Genomic DNA, 23,664 nt, shown 5'->3' on the forward strand with positions numbered 1-23,664 from the left:
AAAATTACAACTAATGGCAACACTCCACTTATCTGTAGTTGTACAAGTCCATGATTTCATCAATTCCTATTTAGAGATCGTCATTAGAGATGTAGCGGACATAGAATTTTCCAAAATTCGTGAACCTGCTGTTCGCATCGGGCTCCATAGACTTATATGGCAGGCCAACGGCCGATGACTTTAACGGTTAATAGCAAAGCTCCCTTATTTACATTCACAGTATCTAGAAACACCAAATTTTCAGGGTATGTGAAGAGGGACAGTGGGTACAAGAGAACATTTTTTTTTTTTCAAAAAGACCTTATAGTTTTTGAGAAAATCGATTTTCAAATTTCATAGGAATAAAAAAATATACATTTAAATGTTGTAAATGACAGATAATGTAGCAAACCTAACGGTAGTGTAAATTTACATATATCAAAAGAAAGAGCAATGAATTTCATGACGGTGTTTCCAGAGGTTCTGTACACAATGCGTACAGACCCCCTGGAAACTCCTCCAAGGATCGCAGTACAGCCGCAATATGGCTGTATAAAGATCCCTGGCAACTTTTCCTATTTTTTTTTTTTACTTTTTTTTTTTAATGTTCAGAGGGGTACATTTAAAAAAAAATGATGTGGGCTCCCCCCTCCCAAGCCTACCCCTTGTCCCTCAAACTGGAATAGCCAGATTGTGGAGCCCCAGTCGTGTGGGGCTTCGCACCCTGACTATACCAGCCCTGGGAGGTTCATGGTGGCATCTCAGAGTCCCCTTTCAGAAGGGGACCCCCAGATGCCCACCCCCTACCAGGAGAAATGAGTATAGGAGTACAAAGTACCTCTTACCCATTTCCACAAAGGGTTAAATGAAATAAAAACACAACAACAAGTAAAGTCCTTTATTAATCTTAATTAACCAGAAATACTTTAAAAAAAAGCTCCCACGCCAATGTCCTCGGAAAAAGACCCACGCCAATATCCCCGGAAAAGGTTCCACGCCAATATCCTCGGAAAAAGGTCCCACGCCAATATCCTCTTATCTTGCGACCTTCTTGTTACATTGATTGAAGATCCCCGCACACCCAACACCACCGCTCATCGCACACAGCTCTAAGTATAGCAGAGCTCAATGCATCTTTGAATATGGTTCCATGGCTCACCATTGGTGTACCCACTGTTCCTATTCACATACTCTGCAAATCTGGTGTTTATAGCATGTAAGGGGGCTTTGCTATTAACTGCTAAAGTTGGCGGCCGCTCGCCTGCAATTTAAGTCTATGGGAAAAATGCAAACACATTTAAAAAATAAATAAATCATGTTCAATGCGAACGGCAAACACGCCAATCTTCGTAGAATACTTCCTGCAGGCGAACTGTTCGGACCATCTCTAATCCTCATATTGAAGAAGACCTAGAATCTCTAGACCTTAAAGAGAATCTGTACTCTAAAATTCTTACAATAAAAAGCATACCATTCTATTCATTATGTTCTTCTGGGCCCCTCTGTGCTGTTTCTGCCACTCCCTGCTGCAATCCTGGCTTGTAATTGCCAGTTTTAGGCAGTGTTTACAAACAAAAGACATGGCTGCTAACCAGAGTGTGATAGGCTGAGAGTAGCTCAGTCTGTGACTCACACAGAGACTGCAGGGGGCCTGGAGAGGGTTTGTATAGATTCTATCCTATCACAAGCAGATTAGCACATTCCAGCCTGAGTGCCTGAGCCCAACAAAGCCGTCAGACGAAAGAAGATTAGATTAGATAACAGAGATAATACAGCCACTGTGCAACTAGGAAAGGCTGCATTAAGACAGAGCACATTAGAACAGGTATAGGAACTTATAGGATAGAAGAAATAAGGATAAAAAATTTGTTACAGAGTCTCTTTAAATCCAATCACACAAATAAATGGAGATCATGGAGTCTTTGTTCAGACCTCAGACGGAAAAGAGTTTAATATATATTAGTGAGAAATGCCAAATGATGTGTTATATCACAGATTATTTATAATCAATAGCTCCTTATATAGAGAGAAATCATTATTTTTTAAAATCAAGTAAATGTTTAATTAATGATTCTCGTTTATATAAAAATATATACTAAAGGTGGGATAAATCCACAATTTCTTTAAATCGGAATCTAAAAAGGTTCTCAAATATCTCAAAATGTTTGAATCTCACGAATCCTGTACATAAGAATTATGTTATCCGTGTATAGGTACCCAGGCCAGGGGCAAACCCAGAATTTTCAAGGGGGGGATTCCTGAAAGTCTCCCTCAGCCACACACAATACAGTATAATAATATGGTAGGACATCACACTGGGCACACGTAATGCAATTTCCCTCCCGACTGACAGGATCTGACAATTATTTCCTAAATGTACGATCTGCTCCCGGTCAACAACGAGATCGATCAGGAGCAGTTTGGATGCAGATAATAATGAGGACAGTCTACATTGCTAATGAAGAGGAAAGTGATTCATTCACACAGCAGGGCACAGGGCTGTGCTCATACCTGACTCTGATAAGTTCCCCAGAGCTGCTCCATGCTCTGCGCACATGCTGCTGCTCCATGCTCTGCGCACATGCTGCTGCTCCATGCTCTGTGCACATGCCGCTGCTCCATGCTCTGTGCACACGCTGCTGCTGCATGCTCTGTACACACGCTGCTGCTCCATGCTCTGTACACACGCTGATGCACCATGCGCTGTACACATACTGCTGCTCCATGATCTGTACACACACAGCTGTTCCATGCTCTGTACACACGCTGCTGCTCCATGCTCTGTACACACACAGCTGCTCCATCCAAAGTCTACTGTAGCAGGGAAAGAAAGGAGTGCTGTGAGCTGCAAGATGCCTGCAAATATTCTGGTGTCTCAACTTGTTCCTATCTCCAGATACTGCACTGGCCCCAGTCTGACAGGGAATTCTGGGCAGCTATAATTCCCCCCCCCCCCCCGTGTTTGTGTATGCAGGCATAGGTGCCCTCAGTATTGGTAGCCAGGCATAGGTGCCTCCTGTACAGGTAGCCAGTCATAGGTGCCCACAGTATAGGTAGCCAGGTATAGTTGTCCCCTTATAGGTTCATGCAAAACATCCAAGAGGTATGAAAAGTCTGGCACTACAATTTATTAGCAGCAAAACAAGAACAAACATTGTGCAGCATGATGCAGTTGATCCAGTTGATGTGCACACCACACCTCAGATGAAGCTTGGCGTTTAGCCCTGCGAAACGGTCGTAAGGCTGTGCACCCATTGGCGCCCACACCTGCCACCTCCCTACACCCAGGTACAGCACCTTGAACATCCTTGTGAATATATATTTTTGTAAGAACACATTTTTAATGTATGTCAGTCTTCAGCTGCACGCAATGTTATTTCAACTGCATCATGCTGCACAATGTTTGTTCTTGTTTTGCTGCTAATAAACTATAGTGCCAGACTTTTCATACCTCTTGGATGTTTTGCATGGACTTTGATTTTAGTCTTGAGCACATAGTTTAGGTGGGTGTTAGCATACAATTGCCTGCAAATTTCAGCATAACCCGAGTGCCTGCCAACTCTCCCACATACCCCCTTATAGGTTCCCAGGTATAGTTGAACCCTTAAAGGTAGCCAGGTATAGTTGCCCCCTTATAGGTAGCCAGACATAGGTACCCCCACTATAGGTAGCCAGACATGGGTGCCCCCAGTATAGGTACCTTCGGTATAGGTAGCCAGGCACAGGTTTGCCCCAGTATAGATAACCAGGTATAGCTGCTCCCATGATGGTAGCCAGGCACAGGTACTCCCAGTATAGGTAATCAGGCAAAGGTATCCAGGTATAGTTGACCCCCCACATCGGTAGCTAGGTAAAGGTGTATCACAGTATAGGTAGCCAGGTATAGTTGTCCCCGTATAGATAGCTAGATAAAGTGCCCCCAGTATAGGAAGCTAGGTAAAGGTACCTTCAATATAGGTAACTAGGTAAAGGTGCCCTCGGTATAGGTAGCTAGGTAAAGGAGCCCCCGGAAATGGTAGCTAGGGAAAGATGCCCCTTATATAGCTAGCCAAGTATATATGCCCCCATATAGATAGCTAGGTAAAGGTGCCTTTAGTATAGCTAGCCCCCTCCCTCACGTCCTCCACTGCTTGTATGTATGTGGGGGGAGTGGAGGCGCATGGGGGGGGGAGCAGAGGAGCTTGGAGGAGCGGCAGATGAGCAGAGGACACAGTGGCGGGATTTGTTGGATTAGAGTCATGGCGTCAGGATTCAGATGAACGAATCTCAAATCTTTTACAAGATTCAAGGGATTTGGCGGATTTGTTGTCCCACCTCTAATATATACATTTATTTATAACTGTATTCTTCAAGTAAAAGTCCTTGATTCAGCTGGAAGGTTAAGCTTGGATTGGTTAAGTGCTGGGCGAAATAATAAACAGTTTATTCAATTGTCTTTCGCTGCTTTTGTTCAGTATATTTTAGGATGTAATTTCTTTCACTTTCTTTCTTCTAGCTCCACCCATATGTAAAAAAAGTTGTATTTAATACCAGCGGTGGTGACTTGATACACTTTGATGAGAGGGGATCTGTAGCAGCACACTTCAGTGTATTGAACTTCATAATATTGCCTAATAAAACAATGAAAAAGCTGCAAGTTGGACATTTCGCAGAAGGTCCTGATGGTCTCCAGTTTCTGCGTACTAACACAGCCATTCATTGGGATCCCAGATTTACCCAGGTGATCTAGCAAAGATCTAACAAAGCAGAGGTTGAGCAGCTTAACTACCTCAGCAGGGGTGTACCTGGGGCATTTGACATCCGGTGCTGGGCAGTGGTGCTCGGATAATTTCCGTGATCATGGAATAGCCGTGATTAACGAGCATTATTTGATTTGCTGTGCTTAGTGCAGGCAGGTTCAACTTCACACTGATTCTTCTGCTCTATTACTGTATACTTGTTAGCTAGCTAAGCCAGCCAGCTAGTGATCAACTTCAGTTAGTTGCAGTTACTGCCACTGGTCAGTCACTAAGTTTAGTCAGTGACATTGTACTGTCCTTATTAGTGCAGGTAGACCACTGTCCACTAATTTTTTTGCTCTTTATTATTTTACTGTCTGTATCCCACTTGTATTCAGCTCATTAGCCAGTGGTCAACTTCAGTTAGTTAGTTGCATTCACTGCCATTGTTCAGTTACTAAGTTTAGTCAGTGACATTGTACTGGCCTATTAGTGCAGGTAGACCACTGTCCACTAATTTTTGTGTTCTTTATTATTTTACTGTATCACTTGTATTCAGCTCATTAGCCAGTGTCAATGATCAACTTCAGTTAGTTGCATTCACTGCCACTGTTCAGCAGTGGTGCTCAGCAGAGCTCGAATATTCGAGTAGTTCGAATATTCGAGCTCTTTTTCAGCTATTCGAGCTCGGTATTCGAGCTCCGAATAGCTGGAGCTATTCGAATGGGCTATCCGAGTACACTCGAATAGCCCATTCACTATTCGAGCTATTCGAGCCACCCGGCGCTATTCGAGCTCGGTACCGAGCTCGAATAGCGTCATAGCCCAGATTGATGTCCTTAGAGCCAATCAGAGGGCTCCCAGGCCCTCTGACGGCAGCCAATCACAGAGGGGGACCCTGGCCAGCCCCTACCCTATAAATAGCGGCCGCCATGTTCCGTTTCTCCATGCTTGCCTGAGACTTGTACAGAGAGAGAGTTGCTCCTTTGTGCTTTGGCTTAGCAAGTGCTCTATTGTGGTCATTTACCTAGCGTTTTTGCTCACCTACACCTGCCATATACACCTATATTGTTGTTAGTTAGATAGACATTGTATTTTAGTTAGTAGCTTGTGTGTTACATTAGAGACAGGCAGCTGCTGCAAGCTTACAGGTTTAGGCCTCAGGGGGGCCTTGCCTCTGTGGGCAGCTGTCCTCTGTTTATTTCTCTCATATTCTATACCAGTATTTCTGCTGTCCTTTACTAATAGTATTGTAGTTATACTGTACTAGGAGTAGGACACTCACTGACTGTCACTGTTTATAGGCTACTAGCTAGCTCCTGCGTGTGTGCACTCACTCACTGTCTGTGTGTACACACACTCTATTTCCTTCTCATTACTGTTTGATTATTGTTAGTTGTACTTACTTACTACTTACTCTTACTGTACCCGTAGGGACACTCACTGTCACTGTTCATATAGGCTACTACTACCTCCTGCGTGTGCGCACTCACTGTCTGAGTGTACACACACAACACACACTCTATTTCCTTCTGATCGCTGATTGATTATTGTAATTAGTTAGTTCTACTTACTGTTACTACTTGTACTTACTCACTCTTACTGTACTAGGAGTCTAGGACACTGAGTCACTGTGTTCATAGGCTACTAGCTCCTGCCTGCGTGCACTCACTGTCTGAGTGTACACACACCCACACTCCATTTCCTTCTGATCGCTGATTGATTATTGTAATTAGTTAGTTCTACTTACTGGTGTTACTTACTCTTACTGTACTAGGAGTCTAGGACACTCAGTCACTGTGTTCATAGGCTACTAGCTGCTGCGTGCGTGCACTCACTGTCTGAGTGTACACACACCCACACTCCATTTCCTTCTGATCGCTAATTGATTATTGTAATTAGTTAGTTCTTCTTACTGTTACTACTTACTCTTACTGTACTAGGAGTCTAGGACACTCAGTCACTGTGTTCATAGGCTACTAGCTCCTGCGTGCGTGCACTCACTGTCTGAGTGTACACACACCCACACTCCATTTCCTTCTGATCGCTGATTGATTATTGTAATTATTTAGTTCTACTTACTGTTATTACTTACTCTTACTGTACTAGGAGTCTAGGACACTCAGTCACTGTGTTCATAGGCTACTAGCTCCTGCGTGCGTGCACTCACTGTCTGAGTGTACACACACCCACACTCCATTTCCTTCTGATCGCTGATTGATTATTGTAATTAGTTAGTTCTACTTACTGTTATTACTTACTCTTACTGTACTAGGAGTCTAGGACACTCAGTCACTGTGTTCATAGGCTACTAGCTCCTGCGTGCGTGCACTCACTGTCTGAGTGTACACACACCCACACTCCATTTCCTTCTGATCGCTGATTGATTATTGTAATTAGTTAGTTCTACTTACTGTTATTACTTACTCTTACTGTACTAGGAGTCTAGGACACTCAGTCACTGTGTTCATAGGCTACTAGCTCCTGCGTGCGTGCACTCACTGTCTGAGTGTACACACACCCACACTCCATTTCCTTCTGATCGCTGATTGATTATTGTAATTAGTTAGTTCTTCTTACTGTTACTACTTACTCTTACTGTACTAGGAGTCTAGGACACTCAGTCACTGTGTTCATAGGCTACTAGCTCCTGCGTGCGTGCACTCACTGTCTGAGTGTACACACACCCACACTCCATTTCCTTCTGATCGCTGATTGATTATTGTAATTATTTAGTTCTACTTACTGTTATTACTTACTCTTACTGTACTAGGAGTCTAGGACACTCAGTCACTGTGTTCATAGGCTACTAGCTCCTGCGTGCGTGCACTCACTGTCTGAGTGTACACACACCCACACTCCATTTCCTTCTGATCGCTGATTGATTATTGTAATTATTTAGTTCTACTTACTGTTATTACTTACTCTTACTGTACTAGGAGTCTAGGACACTCAGTCACTGTGTTCATAGGCTACTAGCTCCTGCGTGCGTGCACTCACTGTCTGAGTGTACACACACCCACACTCCATTTCCTTCTGATCGCTGATTGATTATTGTAATTAGTTAGTTCTACTTACTGTTATTACTTACTCTTACTGTACCAGGAGTCTAGGACACTCAGTCACTGTGTTCATAGGCTACTAGCTCCTGCGTGCGTGCACTCACTGTCTGAGTGTACACACACCCACACTCCATTTCCTTCTGATCGCTGATTGATTATTGTAATTATTTAGTTCTACTTACTGTTATTACTTACTCTTACTGTACTAGGAGTCTAGGACACTCAGTCACTGTGTTCATAGGCTACTAGCTCCTGCCTGCGTGCACTCACTGTCTGAGTGTACACACACTAAATTTACTTGTGATTACTACTGATTATTGTAACTGCTAGTTGTACTTCCTGACTGTTACTACTTACTTACTGTACTAGGGGACACTCACTCAGTCACCTCACCAACCAACCCACTCCATTAAAGTACCCCACTTTTCACCCGCCCTTTTAAAAAACTTTTGTCTATACGCCCAAAACATTGAAGATGTCTGGAAGTGGCAGCCAGCGCGGTTTGGGCAAGGGGAAGGGCAGCAAGGGAATCAGGAGGAGAGGGAGCAGCATTGTGGCAAGCCGCGGCCGCGGGCGCGCCACCATGCACAGTTCCGCAGCAGCAGCAGCAGCGTCAGTGGCTAACATTCCTCCCATAGCCACTGGCCGTGGACGCCTTGGGCGCCGCCCAGCAGGAGCATCTGCAACTCACGCTGCAGAGACACAGCAGCAGCAGCGTGTAGCACCTGCTCCGATTTTCCTCCAGCCGGGTCGGAAACGTCCCATTGAGGAAAAGGATGCAGACACTGTGGTGCAACTCATGACGGAGGATGAGCAGCCCGCCATCAGCTCTGCATCCGAGGCCTCCACCCTCACCACCACCACCACCACCACCCCTGTTCGCAGCAGCCGCCCAGCAGGGTCTGGGGAGGAGGCCAGTTCACCGTCAGTCGCCGACCTCTCATTCAGCACTCTTTTGACCCCAGGCATGATGAGTCAATTGTCTGCTGTTGTTGGCGATTTTGAGGAGGAGATGCTGATGGGCACTTTGGGGGATGAGGGATTGGACAGCAAGACTGTGGCGACAGTCAAGCAGCCCATCCATGCATCAGGAGAGGAGTTTGGGGGGTCATCATCCCAGCAGGACATGTTTGAGGAGGGGGAGGATGATGTTGATGACCCGGTGACAGACAGAGACTGGGTGCCACCACCTCCAGGGGATGTCGTCCTCAGCAGCTCGGAGGAGGAGGAGGATGCGCTTGTGGGCCTTGCAAGGAGGCGCATCATTGCAAGCATTGGCAGCGACCCACAGCCTGCTGGTGTCTCAGGCTCAGCAGCAGCAGCAGCAGCATCAGCCAGTACCACCACCAGCCGCACCCAAGCCCCCCCCCCAACCACCACAGGGAGACAGGCAGCAGCGCTTCCATGCCGTAGGGGGATGTTTCTGTCACCAATCTGGCGCTTTTTCACCATGCCCACTGTGTACAGCAAGTACGCCACTTGCAACCACTGTCAGCGGAAGTTGAGCAGAGGTGCAGACCCCTTAAAGTTCAGCACCAGCTCGCTGATCAACCACCTTGCGGCTAAACATTTCCACCAGCATGAGGAGTTCCAGAGGCTGAAGGCATCTGGTGCTGGCAGTGGCACCACACCCATCACTGCACAGCCTTCAGCAGCAGCAACAGCAGCCACCCGCCCTCCTGCTCCTCCAGCAGCACCAGCAGGAGTGCGGAAACGCACTGCTCCTCCCCCCTCTGCAACTCCTGCCGCCGACACTGAGGCCTGTTCTGGCAGCCAGTCCTCAGTGGCCTCCTCCGCTGTGTCTGGTGATTCCCGTGTCAGCAAAAGGCCACGCCAGAGCCTTTTGAGCGAGTCCTTCCAGGGGCTGGTTAGGGCTCTGCCTCCCAGCAGCCGTCGCGTGCGGCAGCTGAACGGCTTGCTGGCACGGGCCATGTGCTCCCAACTCCTGCCGTACACGCTCGTGCAGGAGGGGAGCGACATGCGGGCGCTGCTTGCTTGTGCAGCCCCAGACTGGCAGCTCCCCAGCAGACACTTTTTCTCCCGCAAGGCCATTCCAGCACTGCACCGCTTTGTGATGGCCAATGTGGAGCGAGGGCTGGAGCACGCGGTTGGTGAAAGGGTCCACGTCACCATGGACTCCTGGAGCAGCCGCTTCGGGACAGGCCGCTACCTGTCCTTCACTGTCCACTGGGTCAGCTTGGTGGAAGGGGGTGAGGATGGGAGAGCAGCAGCGGGCACAGCAGCAGCAGCAGCAGCAACACAGTGGGTGGTGCCACCCCGCAGGGTCAGGGGAACTGCAGCGGGTTCCTCCGATCCTCTGCCATCCTCCGCCACACCTGGCCAAACCCCCCGCCTCAGCAGCAGCGTGAAGGCCCGCCACTGCCAAGCGCTGCTGCACTTGGTCAGCCTTGGCAAGACCAAGCTGACGGCAGCCCACGTGTTGGCCAAACTCCAGGAGCAGGAGAGGATTTGGCTGACCCCCAGAGGCCTCAGAGTCGGAGAGGTGGTGTCCGACAATGGGGCCAATCTGGTTGCTGCCATAGACAGGGGAAACCTGACCCACATCCCCTGTCTTGCCCACGTGCTGAACCTGGTGGTGCAGAAGTTCCTGCGCACCTACCAGGGGATGGGCGAACTGCTGGAAACGGCAAGGAATGTTGTGCGTCACTTCCGGCGCTCGGCTGCAGCCTGTGCGAGCCTGGAAGACGTGCAAAAGGAGCTGGATCTGCCACGCCATCGGCTGATCATTGACGTTCCGACTCGCTGGAACTCCACCCTGGCGATGTTGGAGCGTCTGGTTGAACAGAGGCACGCTGTCAACCAGTACCTTGCCCTGGCCACTGTTTCCGCAGCTCGGAGAAGGGACAAGACCAGCAACATCCCGTCCATCGTCCCCGATGATGACTGGAGGCACATGCAGCAGGTGTGCTTTGTGCTGGCTCCCTTCCTGCAGGCCACAAACATGGTGAGCAGGGACCATGCTATGGTCTGCGAGTGGGTGCCCCTGGTTTCTCTGCTGAACAGGGCCCTCGATGGTTTGCTGGAACAGGGAGCGGCAGCCTTGGACCAGCAGGAGCGGCAACCAGCTGCGCAGTCCACCTCTGAGGGGGAGGAGGAGGAGGACTTGGTGGAGGTCCCTGACCTGGCTGCTGATGAGGGGGATCAGCACAGCGCAGCTGAGTTGGTGCGGGGGTGGAGAGAGGATGAGGCGGCAGAGGAGGAGGATGAGGACAGCACTGACGTCGATGTGCCAGCAGACGTGGCCCGCCTCTTCCCAATGGCAGCGCACATGCTGGCGTGCCTGCGCAGGGACCCCAGGGTGATCCAGATGAAGCAGAGGGAGGACATCTGGATCAGCATGATGTTGGACCCACGCCTCAAGGGGAAGTTGAGCCAGTTCCTGCCGCCTGCAGGAGGAGACCCAGCGCAACAAATAAGGAGCTTGCAGCAGGCCCTTGTTGAGCGCTTGGAGGAAGCCTTCCCCCAGCCTTCCACCCCCACTGTCCAGCAGCCAGCACAGAGGCAGCAGCAGGTGCCTGCATCCAGCAGCAGCAAGCGCCCCACAGACCTGCTGTCTCTCAGCCACGAGCTCTACAGGACTGTAGAGGCTCCGGCAGCAGTGACTAGAGAGGAGATGCATGCAGCAGCATCCTCCTCCGGTCACAGCCAGCGCCTGACCCGCATGGTGGCTGACTACATGGGGTCGTACAGCGGGCTTGACAGCGATGCCCCTGTTGATCCCATGGAGTATTGGGTCAAGCGCATGGAGATCTGGAGCGAGCTAGCGCAGTACGCCCTGGAAGTGCTGTCCTGCCCCCCTTCCAGCGTGCTGTCCGAGCGCTGCTTCAGTGCAGCTGGTGGCGTGGTCACCGAGAAACGCTCACGTCTGTCTCACAAGTCTGTGGACAGACTGACGTTTCTCAAGATGAACCAGGCGTGGGTGGAAGGCGAGTTCCTGGCCCCTGTTGTCGGCGAGAGGGGGACATGAACTGGCTGCCGGAACCATCGTTAATGTGCCTTACCACCCTTTACCACCTCCTGGCTCCTGCTCACTAAGCCAGCCTGGTTCACTTTGACTATTACGTCGCCTGCAGCCACACATTTTACACCTACAGTGGGCTGCTGTGTACTGCCCTTCTGCTGTCTGTCTGTGTTTCCCACTGCCAGGGTACACAGAATGACCTTCTTCTGCTGCCACTCTGCCACCAGCTATTACGTCAAACAATAGCTATATTGGTTGCAAAACCGAAACCAAACAAACCATTAAAAAAAAAAAGGTTTAATTTTTCTGAGGTGCCCGGGTTGAAAACTGTGTTGTTCCAGTTGTGTATTGGACACAATGTGGGCTGCACGACCGCTGTCTGGGACCTCCTGTTGTGTTTATTTACGGCCCTGGTATCACCGCTAGGTACCAGGGCTATTATGTCACGCTGCCTACCTGCTGCCACACTCACACTGCTCCTCCATACCTCCTCCTGCTGCTGCTGCTGCTGTCTGTCTGTGTTTCCCACTGCCAGGGTACACAGATGATTTACCTTCTGCTGCCACTCTGCCACCAGCTATTACGTCAAACAATAGCTGCTCGCCTACTCCTCCATTCCTCCTCCTGCTGCTGCTGTCTGTCTGTGTTTCCCACTGCCAGGGTACACAGAATTACCTTCTTCTGCTGCCACTCTGCCACCAGCTATTACGTCCAAAAATAGCTAAATTGGTTGTAAAACCAAAAACCAAAAAACCATTAAAAAAAAAAAAGGTTTAATTTTTCTGAGGTGCCCGGGTTGAAAACTGTGTTGTCCCAGTTGTGTATTGGACACAATGTGGGCTGCACGACCGCTGTCTGGGACCTCCTGTTGTGTTTATTTACGGCCCTGGTATCACCGCTAGGTACCAGGGCTATTATGTCACGCTGCCTACCTGCTGCCACACTCACACTACTCCTCCATTCCTCCTGCTGCTGCTGTCTGTCTGTGTTTCCCACTGCCAGGGTACACAGAATTACCTTCTGCTGCCACACTGCCACCAGCTATTACGTCAAACAATAGCTGCTCACATAATTACTCTCCTCCATTCCTCCTCCTGCTGCTGCTGCTGTCTGTCTGTGTTTCCCACCGCCAGGGTACACAGATTTACCTTCTGCTGCCACTCTGCCACCAGCTATTACGTCAAAAAATAGCTATATATCTGTGTAATTGGTTGTAAAACCAAAACTACAAAACCATTACAAAAAAAGGTTTAATTTTTCTGAGGTGCCCGGGTTGAAAACTGTGTTGTCCCAGTTGTGTATTGGACACAATGTGGGCTGCACGACCGCTGTCTGGGACCTCATGTTGTGTTTATTTACAGCCATGGTATCACCGCTAGGTACCAGGGCTATTATGTCACGCTGCCTGCCTCATTGACTGCATGCTGCCACACACTCATCCTCCTCCTCCTGCTGCTAAATTTACCTCCTGCTGTCTGTGTGTTTCCACTGCCAGGGAGCACATACAATGGCGCTTCCAACATGCGTGCGCCACCAGCTATTTGTTGTTACGCTCAAAAATAGCTGCATTTCTTTAAAAAAAAAAAAAATGAAAAGAGAAATAAGTGACGAAGAAGACGATATAGAAGAAGATGAAGATGAAGAAGATGAAGAAGAAGAAGAAGAAGATGAAGAAGATGAATAAGAAGAAGAAGAAGAAGATGAAGAAGATGAAGAAGAAGATGAAGAAGATGAAGATGAAGAAGATGAAGAAGAAGATGAAGAAGATGAAGAAGAAGATGAAGAAGAAGAAGAAGAAGAAGAAGAAGAAGAAGAAGAAGAAGAAGATGAAGAAGATGAAGATGAAGAAGATGAAGAAGAAGATGAAGAAGATGAAGATGAAGAAGATGAAGAAGATGAAGAAGAAGATGAAGAAGATGAAGATGAAGAAGATGAAGAAGATGAAGATGAAGAAGATGAAGATGAAGAAGATGAAGAAGAAGAAGAAGAAGATGAAGAAGAAGAAGAAGATATAGAAGAAGAAGAAGAAGATATAGAAGATAAAGAAGAAGAAGAAGAAGAAGTATATACAGTACTGAACAAAATTCTGGACACAACTTCTCTTTTCACTTTTTTTTTTTTTTAAAGGAACATCCCCACATAATCACTTGCTGTTGTCACTTGGAAAAAAATATGTTTCTTGCATCATTAACCCTCAAAACAAGTGTTGGGAAGCTTTTTAAGGCCAATTCGAATAGTCAGCTCGAATAATGAGCTCGAATACCGACTCGAATAGTGAGCTCGAAGTCCGAGGTCGAATCGAATAGTAAAATTTATTCGACTCGAATATTCGACTGACCTCGAATAATTTACTATTCGAATTCGACCAAACTCGAATTTTAAAAAGGGGTATTTGAGCACCACTACTGTTCAGTCACTAAGTTTAGTCAGTGACATTGTGCTGTCCTATTAGTACAGGCAGTCCGCTGTCCACAAATTTTTGCGAAAGGGAGGACACCTTGATGCTAGACCCGCGTCTGAAGGGAAAGCTGGGGGAGTTTATGTCACCATCCACCACAAGGAGGCCCTTGTGCGCAGATTACTGGAAGCATTCCCCCAGCCTTCCACCCCCACTGTTGCTATTCTGCCAACCCAGCAACAGGTGCCTGCGGCTGCCAGCAGTGGCTGCGGCCAGCGCCCCGGAGACCTACTGAGCCTAAGCAAGAGCCTGTATGCAGTGCAGCTGCCCAGAGCAGAGGTGCCAGACAAAGCATCCTTCTCCAACCAGCACTAGCAGCAACTGACCGGCATGGTGTATGACTACATGGGGTCATTCAGCGGGCTTGACACCGACAGCCCCGTGGACCCCATGTCCTGCCCCCTTTCCAGTGTCCTCTCTGAGAGATGCATCAGTGCGGCCGGTGGCGTGGTCATCGAAAAGTGCTCTCGGCTGTCCCATGCCTCTGTGAACAAACTCACCTTCCTGAAAAGTAACCAGGCTTGGGTGAGAGATGAGTTCCTGGCCCCTGCTGTCGACATGAAGTGGCTGCTGCAATTTTTTAACAATGCCTGCCTTTCCAAAGCAAGTTAGAACCTGCCTGGTACTTGAAATTGGCGTGGTTCAGTTCATTTTTTGCTGTGGTGACACCAGTGAGGTGCCATGGTCATTCTCTGCTGCCGTGCTGACTGCTTAGTCCTCCTCTGCCGCTGATGTTCCTCTACTAAAGTCTGCATTCCCACTGCCAGGGTCCACGGATGCATACAATTTTTTGGGCAGCATGTCATCCTATGCTGCCACGCTGACCGCTTAGTCCTCGTGCTACCGCTGATGTTCTATTTCACTACTAAAGCCTGCGTTCTCACTGCCAGAATCCACAAAAAACTTTGCTCCCATGTCATTGCTATCGCTGCAAGAAAAAAAAATTACTAAAACCTCTCTGGGTGTTTTGGTGGCATCGTCCACTCATCCTCCTTCCAGTGGTACCACCACCGCCAGGTGCCATTGGGACTCGCCTTCACCTTTGCGATTGCTTAAAGTGTATTTCCCTGTTTAAATGGGGCTATTAATTGGTAATAATTGGTTTTAAAGTGTTGATTTAACGTTAAAATCCATTTTCTAAAAAAACTAAAAGTTCTTTTTGGATTTTTTTTTGTTTAAGTTGTAGCCACTTATCACCTTTATAATCCATGCAATTTGGGAGATTGTAGCATGTATGGGGGCTTTAAAGGGAAGGTCCAAGCTTTAAAAAAAAACTCCACTTACCTGGGGCTTCCTCCAGCCCCTGCCAGTCAATCTGTGTCCTCGTCACAGCTCCTCTCCCTCCCGGTGTCCAGCGCTGAAGAAGCCGACCTCGCCAGGTTGGCTTCCAGGTCAGCTTCATGTGCTCTCCACGGCGGGGGGTCATGTGGTGTACGTGACGTCATCGGGTCTCTACTGCGCAAGCGCAGTACTTCTGCGCCTGCGCAGTAGAGACCGATGACGTCGCATACACCACGTGACCCCCCGCCGTGGAGCACACATAAAGCCGACCCAGAAGCCGACTTGGCGAGGTCGGCTTCTTCAGCGCTGGACACCGGGAGGGAGAGGAGCTGCGACGAGGGCACAGATTGACTGGCAGGGGCTGGAGGAAGCCCCAGGTAAGTGGAGTTTGTTTGTTTTTTTTAAGCTTGGATGTTTCCTTTAATAACAGCTTAAACGCTATTCCGTGAGCACAGACGTGATTAGCCGTGTTGCCAAATTTGTGAGTCCGGCTCCAATCCAGAAATCAAACACACTGTCTCCGGATTTTTTTTGTCAATCATGGCCGAATAAGTCGAATCCGTGATTGGGGGTATCCGAGCACCACTAGTGCTGGGTATTAAAAGACCCTCCCCCCCCCCCCAAAAAAAATAAAAAAATAAAAGGAAAGGAGCGAGTGTGGAATGCTAAGTGCGCCATGGCATGTAATGCCAAGTATAGATGCCCCAGTGTAACAAATATAGCGGCAGCTGCGGCGAACAGCACCACCGCCACAGCTTCCATGTCCCTTCCCGTCCCTCCGGCGTCTAGGACGCCGAGGACGAGTGTAGCAATTGTAGCGGCAGCTGCGGCAAACAGTACAGCCGCCGCAGCTGCCTCCGTGCCCCTGCCCGTCCCTCCGGCGTCTAGGACGCCGAGGACGGGACTGTCAATGGCCCATAAGGTCGCTGTCTCGCGCGGGCGCGCGCACAGACAGGACCTTTATACTAGGAGGAGGCTCGTCAGCTGACCTGCTGGTCGGCTGACGTCTGAGGAGACTCACGGCGCCCCGGATTGGCTGATTGCAGGGGGCTTGCCTGTGAGGTCTCCTCTGCTTCTTAAGCCTTCGGGCTTCAGTTATTCCCTGTCTGCTGTCGTGAATACTACGTGTTAGCGCTCAGCCTTAGACTAGTATCCGGTGTGCCTTGATCTGGGAGGAAACCAGGGATTTCAAACAAGACTAGGATTACTGTTTATTATTGTATTGATTACCTGTGTATGACTCTGGCTAAAAACTCTGACCTCGCTTTCGCTTGCTGATTCTGTACTTCTGCCTATCTGCCTATAGTTACTGAACCTCTGCCTGTTTACTGATTACTCTTCTGCCTCACTATTCTGCACTGATACTTAACTCTCTGTTGCTGAACCTTGCCTGTCTGACCACTCTACTCACCAGTGGGCCCTAGCCACTGGTGAGGTGCTGCCTAGTGACTGATAGTACCTTACCAGCTCCTCTGGGAAGGTTTAGCCAAAACTATCCAAGTCACCCGTTAGTACCTTCTCCAGCTCCTCTGGGAAGGTTTGATCAGATCTATACAGTCAGTGTACTGATAGTACCTTACCGGCTCCTCTGGTAAGGTCTCGCAAAACTATTAAAGTTACGGTTGCACCAAACACTCCACACACAGTCTGTGTTAGTTACAGTGGGTTGCAAAAGTATTCAGCCCCCTTGACGTTTTTCACATTTTGTCACATTACTGCCACAAACATGCATCAATTTTATTGGAATTCCACGTGAGCACCAATACAAAGTGGTGTACACATGAGAAGTGGAACGAAAATCATACATGATTCCAAACATTTTTTACAAATCAATAACTGCAAAGTGGGGTGTGCGTAATTATTCGGCCCCCTGAGTCAATACTTTGTAGAACCACCTTTTGCTGCAATTACAGCTGCCAGTCTTTTAGGGTATGTCTCTACCAGCTTTGCACATCTAGAGACTGAAATCCTTGCCCATTCTTCTTTGCAAAACAGCTCCAGCTCAGTCAGATTAGATGGACAGCGTTTGTGAACAGCAGTTTCCAGATCTTGCCACAGATTCTCGATTGGATTTAGATCTGGACTTTGACTGGGCCATTCTAACACATAGATATGTTTTGTTTTAAACCATTTCATTGTTGCCCTGGCTTTATGTTTAGGGTCATTGTCCTGCTGGAAGGTGAACCTCCGTCCTAGTCTCAAGTCTTTTGCAGTCTCCAAGAGGTTTTCTTCCAAGTTTGCCCTGTATTTGGCTCCATCCATCTTCTCATCAACTCTGACCAGCTTCCCTGTCCCTGCTGAAGAGATGCACCCCCCGAGCATGATGCTGCCACCACCATATTTGACAGTGGGGATGGTGTGTTCAGAGTGATGTGCAGTGTTAGTTTTCCGTCACACATAGCATTTTGCATTTTGGCCAAAAAGTTACATTTTGGTCTCATCTGACCAGAGCACCTTCTTCCACATGGTTGCTGTGTCCCCCACATGGCTTGTGGCAAACTGCAAACGGGACTTCTTATGCTTTCTGTTAACAATGCCTTTCTTCTTGCCACTCTTCCATAAAGGCCAACTTTGTACAGTGCATGACTAATAGTTGTCCTATGGACATAGTCTCCCACCTGAGCTGTAGATCTCTGCAGCTCGTCCAGAGTCACCATGGGCCTCTTGACTGCATTTCTGATCAGCGCTCTCCTTGTTTGGCCTGTGAGTTTAGGTGGCCGGCCTTGTCTTGGTAGGTTTACAGTTGTGCCATACTCCTTCCATTTCTGAATGATCGCTTGAACAGTGCTCCGTGGGATGTTCAAGGCTTTGGAAATCTTTGTGTAGCCTAAGCCTGCTTTAAATTTCTCAATAACTTGATCCCTGACCTGTCTTGTGTGTTCTTTGGACTTCACGGTGTTGTTGCTCCCAATATTCTCTTAGACAACCTCTGAGGCCATCACAGAGCAGCTGTATTTGTACTGACATTAGATTACACACAGGTGCACTCTATTTAGTCATTAGCACTCATCAGGCAATGTCTATAGGCAACTGGCTGCACTTAGATCAAAGGGAGCCGAATAATTATGCACACACCACTTTGCAGTTATTTATTTGTAAAAAAATGTTTGGAATCATGTATGATTTTCGTTCCACTTCTCATGTGTACACCACTTTGTATTGGTCTTTCATGTGGAATTCCAATAAAATTGATTCATGTTTGTGGCAGTAATATGACAAAATGTGGAAAACTTCAAGGGGGCCGAATACTTTTGCAACCAACTGTATACTGGCATTATTGGTGATTCTGCAGATCACCTAATAATCTGGTATAGTGTCTGTATTATTGGTGATTCTGCAGATCACCAAATAATCAGATGTCTGAGTTATAACACCCAACTGTTACACCCAGTATAGGTAATATAGTTGCCTCCAGAATAGGTAGCATAGTTGCCCCCAGTATAGCTAGTATAGTTGCCCCCAGTATAGGGAGTATAGCTGCCCCAGTATACCTAGTATAGTTGCCCCAGTATAGCTAGTATAGTTGCCCCAGTATACCTAGTATAGTTGCACCCAGTATCGCTAGTATAGTTGCCCCCAGTATCGCTAGTATAGTTCCCAGTATAGCTAGTATAGTTGCCCCCAGTATACCTAGTATAGTTGCCCCTGTATACCTAGTATACAGTAGTTGCCCCCGTATACCTAGTATAGTTGCCCCAGTATAGCTAGTATAGTTGCCCCAGTATAGCTAGTATAGTGCTCAGTGTAGCTAGTATAGTTGCCCCCAGTATACCTAGTATAGTTGCGTTACCCCCAGTATACCTAGTATAGTTTCCCCCAGTATACCTAGTATAGTTTCCCCCAGTATACCTAGTATAGTTTCCCCTAGTATACCTAGTATAGTTTCCCCCAGTATACCTAGTATAGTTTCCCCCAGTATACCTAGTATAGTTTCCCCCAGTATACCTAGTATAGTTTCCCCCAGTATACCTAGTATAGTTTCCCCCAGTATACCTAGTATAGTTGCCCCCAGTCTACCTTGTATAGTTGCCCCCAGTCTACCTTGTATAGTTGCCTCCAGTATACCTAGTATAGTTGCCCCCAGTATAGCTAGTATAGTTGCCCCCAGTATAGCTAGTATAGTTGCCCCCAGTCAACCTAGTATAGTTGCTTCCAGTCAACCTAGTATAGTTGCCCCAAGTATACCTAGTATAGTTGCCCCAAGTATACCTAGTATGGTTGCCCCAAGCATACCTAGTATAGTTGCCCCCAGTATAGCTAGTATAGTTGCCCTTAGTATAGCTAGTATAGTTGCCCCCGTATAGCTAGTATAGTTGCCCCCAGTATAGCTAGTATAGTTGCCCTCAGTATAGCTAGTATAGTTTCCCCCAGTACAGCTAGTATATTTGCCCCAGTATAGCTAGTATAGTTGCCCCCAGTATAGCTAGTATAGTTGCCCCAGTATACCTAGTGTAGTTGCCCCCAGTATACCTAGTGTAGTTGCCCCCAGTATACCTAGTGTAGTTGCCCCCAGTATACCTAGTGTAGTTGCCCCCAGTATAGCTAGTACAGTTGCCCCAGTATACCTAGTATAGTTGCCCCAGTATACCTAGTATAGTTGCCCCAGTATACCTAGTATAGTTGCCCCAGTATCGGAGAGTGGAAGGAGGGGGCAGTGGGGACAGCGGCAGGGGGGGAACCTCCCCTCCCTCACCTGGGTCCCCACCTTTCAGCACTCTCCCCCTCCAAATATGCGGCAGGCAGTGGCAGCAGGCGGGTATTTACTTACCTCTCTCGACTCTTGTGTTCCAGGCGCTGGGATGCTGCGTCACCGTCACATGCCACAGTTCTCCGCCTTCAATGCCGATCACTTTGCTTCCTGAATAGCAGAAGGCAGTGAGCGGCGTTGAAGGCAGAGACGTGGCACGTGACGGTGACGCAGCATGCCAGCGGCGGGAACGCGGAGTCAGGTGAGTCATTCCCCGTCTGCCGACACTGCCTGCTGCATATCTGGAGGGGGAGAGTGTGAAAGGGGGGGACCCAGGTGGGGGGGTTCTGTCTGGTCTTCCTCCCTGCCGCTGCCCCTCCTTCTTGTGTTGCTTCCCCCTCCTGCTCATGGCCTCTGTGGGAGGCCTTCCTGACACCCCCTATCTGTCAGTCACCCGGTGCGCCCCACCCCCCTGGCACCCAATGGATGGAACGCCCCAGTACCTTAGTACTGTCAAGACTATCCTCCTGCACCAAAACAATATTTACACATCTGCAATGCCTTTTAAGGTTTAAATACCTCAGTCATTTTTGTAGCTTGCCCTAATCATTTTTTTTCTTAAAGGGAACCAGAGAGGAATGGAGCCTGCAAAATGAAAAATGCTTTTATACATACCTGGGGCTTCTTCCAGCCCCATAAGCCTGGATCGCTCCCACGCTGCCATCCTCCGCTTCCTGAAACCGCCGTTACCGGGCCCGTCACTTCCGGCGGACGCGGACAATTGTCCGCATCACAGGGGCTCCCTGCGCAGTAGGCAGCCTCATGCGTACTAGCATAGAGGGAGCTCCGTGTGATGCGGCGAATCAGCCGCATCCGCCGGCCGACTGGCCGACTCGCGGCAATGATGGGACCCGGTGGTGGCGGATCCAAGCAGCAGAGGGCGGCGGCGTGGAAGCGATCCGTGCGTATGGGGCTGGAGGAAGCCCCAGGTATGTATAAAACCTTTTTTTGAACACCTCTGGTTCCCTTTAAGGTGACTCTCTAAGTTTCTCTATAATGCATTTGATTAAGTTTACTGATATTAGCACTTATACAATAAAAGGTTATTAGTATTTTTGGTAACGTATAATGCATGCAACAAATATTATAATCAAATACTCGCTTACATTCACCAATTTTTGATTCCACTAAAGGCATAAGCAAATATTTCTATACACTTTTTTTGTTGTTGTTTGAAACTAAACAGCCACCACTGGCATGTGCAACTTTCTTTTCCAGCTATTTCTCCTTGCTAGCTCTCTTCCTCTTCTTTACTTGTCCTCAACTCCATCTTTATCTGCTCACTAGAACTTTGTTGGGCTGCTTACCCAGTCTTTCCTTTTTTTTTACCAATTCTAGAAACACGTTAACCTTAAAGAGTAACTGTCAGGCTGCAAAAGCTAATTTAAACCTCTATTCTCCTGTGTTAAACAGTTTGGAAGGAAGCCAAAAAGGCAATACTGAAGTTAAAAATCTCTCTTTCTTTTGATGTGTGCTGAACAGCAAGGCTGTTATTCCCAAGCTCTTAAAAGTACGAGAGGCCGCAAAACATACTGCAAAGCATTCTGGGGCTGCTGCTTCCCACCTTGGGTCCTCCCCTCGGCTGCTAGTGAGAAGTTACAGGCTCAAGTTACAGCAGCTTGTAACTCAGCCCAGCTCACAGCACTGAAAAATCACGGCATATGTTCCGTTAGAGTATACTGCATGAGTCCGCTATTGTTCCTAGCCACATGGCTAATTAATATTCACTGCACAGTAGTGTTGTCCGGATCATGAACCATTAGGATCTTTTTTGTGAGTCGAATCATCAGGAAGCAGGGAGGACATTACATCACAATTGGCTTCATAGGAGACAGACAAACATGGAACCTGCCATGAGCTGTCAGGAGCATCATTCTCTGCAAATACTATATAAAAATTCTGTGAAATCCAAACGTGGACAGTGAAATGCATATGTAATGTAAGTACAGCCAGTATTAAGCTTCTGATATATGTGTTTTTTTTCTCTGAGCCCCTATACCTAACAGCTCCTCTTTAAAGAAATCATCAGGCAAAATAATGAAAATCTGATTTACTTGACTAATCACAAGTTGGAATCTGATCTCTCCCCTGTGGCACATGACTGCCTATGGCAGAGATGGCAGATAAGCTCATTTGAAAGCACAGTCTGTAAACAATATGTCTGCTTCCATGAATCAGGAAGTAGAAACACTGTAGATTTATTTTAGGATTTGTATCAGCTGTAACAAAAACATGTTTTTTATTTAAAGGTTATAATGCTGTTGTGTATATTTTTAGAACAGAGATGAGGTCTGAGTTCAGGTGCACTTTAAATGTTTTAACTATTAACAAATGATCTGATTCATGACCTACTGTATCCTATTGACATAAAACCAGTAATAGAAATGTATTTTGATTCCCGTGAAAAATCCTAATTAGCCCTTTTAAATGAATATACCCTAATAAATTGTTAACTTCTGGACCAAAAAAAAGGGCACAATTTAATTATATTGAAATATTAATTTTTTATTTTTTTTTTTAGATAATTTAATAGGCTAAAGTAATGTAAAGTCTAGATAAAGTAAATAATTGAAAGGTACAGTGGCTTGCAAAAGTATTCCAACTGAGAATCTGTGGCAAGATCTGAAAACTGCTGTTCACATACGCGGTCCATCTAATCTGACTGAGCTGGAGCTGTTTTGCAAAGAAGAATGGGCAAGGATTTCAGTCTCTAGATGTGCAAAGCTGGTAGAGACATACCCTAAAAGACTGGCAGCTGTAATTGCAGAAAACGGTGGTTCTACAAAGTATTGACTCAGGGGGCTGAATAATTACACACACCCCACTTTGCAGTTATTTATTTGTAAAAAATGTTTGGGATCATGTATGATTTTCGATCCACTTCTCACATGTACACCACTTTGTATTGGTCTTTCATGTGGAATTCCAATAAAATTCATTCATGTCTGTGGCAGTAATGTGACAAAATGTGGAAAACTTCAAGAGGGCCGAATACTTTTGCAAGCCACTGTATATAAAATAGAAATGTAGAAGCACCCAAGTAATGGTGCAGCAATAGGGGTTACAGAGGTAGCGACCGCATCGGAGCCTTTGGGTCAGAGAGGCCCTCTCTCAAGCACAATATTAGCTCTCTATTGGTAATAATCACTTCTATAAATGCCATAAATAGCGGTGATCATTAACAAACTGTTTCCCACCCCCTACTTACACCTCTGACACTATTGTTGTCCTTTGTAGGTTTTGGTGCGCCGTATCAATTGTTATGTACAGAGAGCTTGGGGGGGGGCCATGTAAAACTTGCACCGGGGCCCATAGCTCCTTAGCTACGCCACTGAACCCAAGTAATGGCTGACGCACTCCATGAGTGCCTCTGAGCACTTTTAGGCCTTGTTTACATTACAAATGTCCAGCTCTATCGGAAGCACTGGCGATTTGGT

General features: G+C 47.4%; 1 protein-coding gene across 1 annotated transcript in view; it reads left to right on the plus strand.

Annotated features, from left to right (window-relative positions):
• LOC137504572 (vomeronasal type-2 receptor 26-like) overlaps positions 1–23,664 on the plus strand; it is a 66,026-nt gene that overhangs the window by 165 nt on the left and 42,197 nt on the right. Inside the window, exon 2 of the mRNA XM_068233154.1 lies at positions 4,475–4,699. Coding sequence (XP_068089255.1) covers positions 4,475–4,699 — 225 coding nt within the window. The remainder of the gene's footprint in view (positions 1–4,474; positions 4,700–23,664) is intronic.

This window comes from Hyperolius riggenbachi, chromosome 4, assembly GCF_040937935.1.
Source record: "Hyperolius riggenbachi isolate aHypRig1 chromosome 4, aHypRig1.pri, whole genome shotgun sequence".
Taxonomy (NCBI): domain Eukaryota; kingdom Metazoa; phylum Chordata; class Amphibia; order Anura; family Hyperoliidae; genus Hyperolius; species Hyperolius riggenbachi.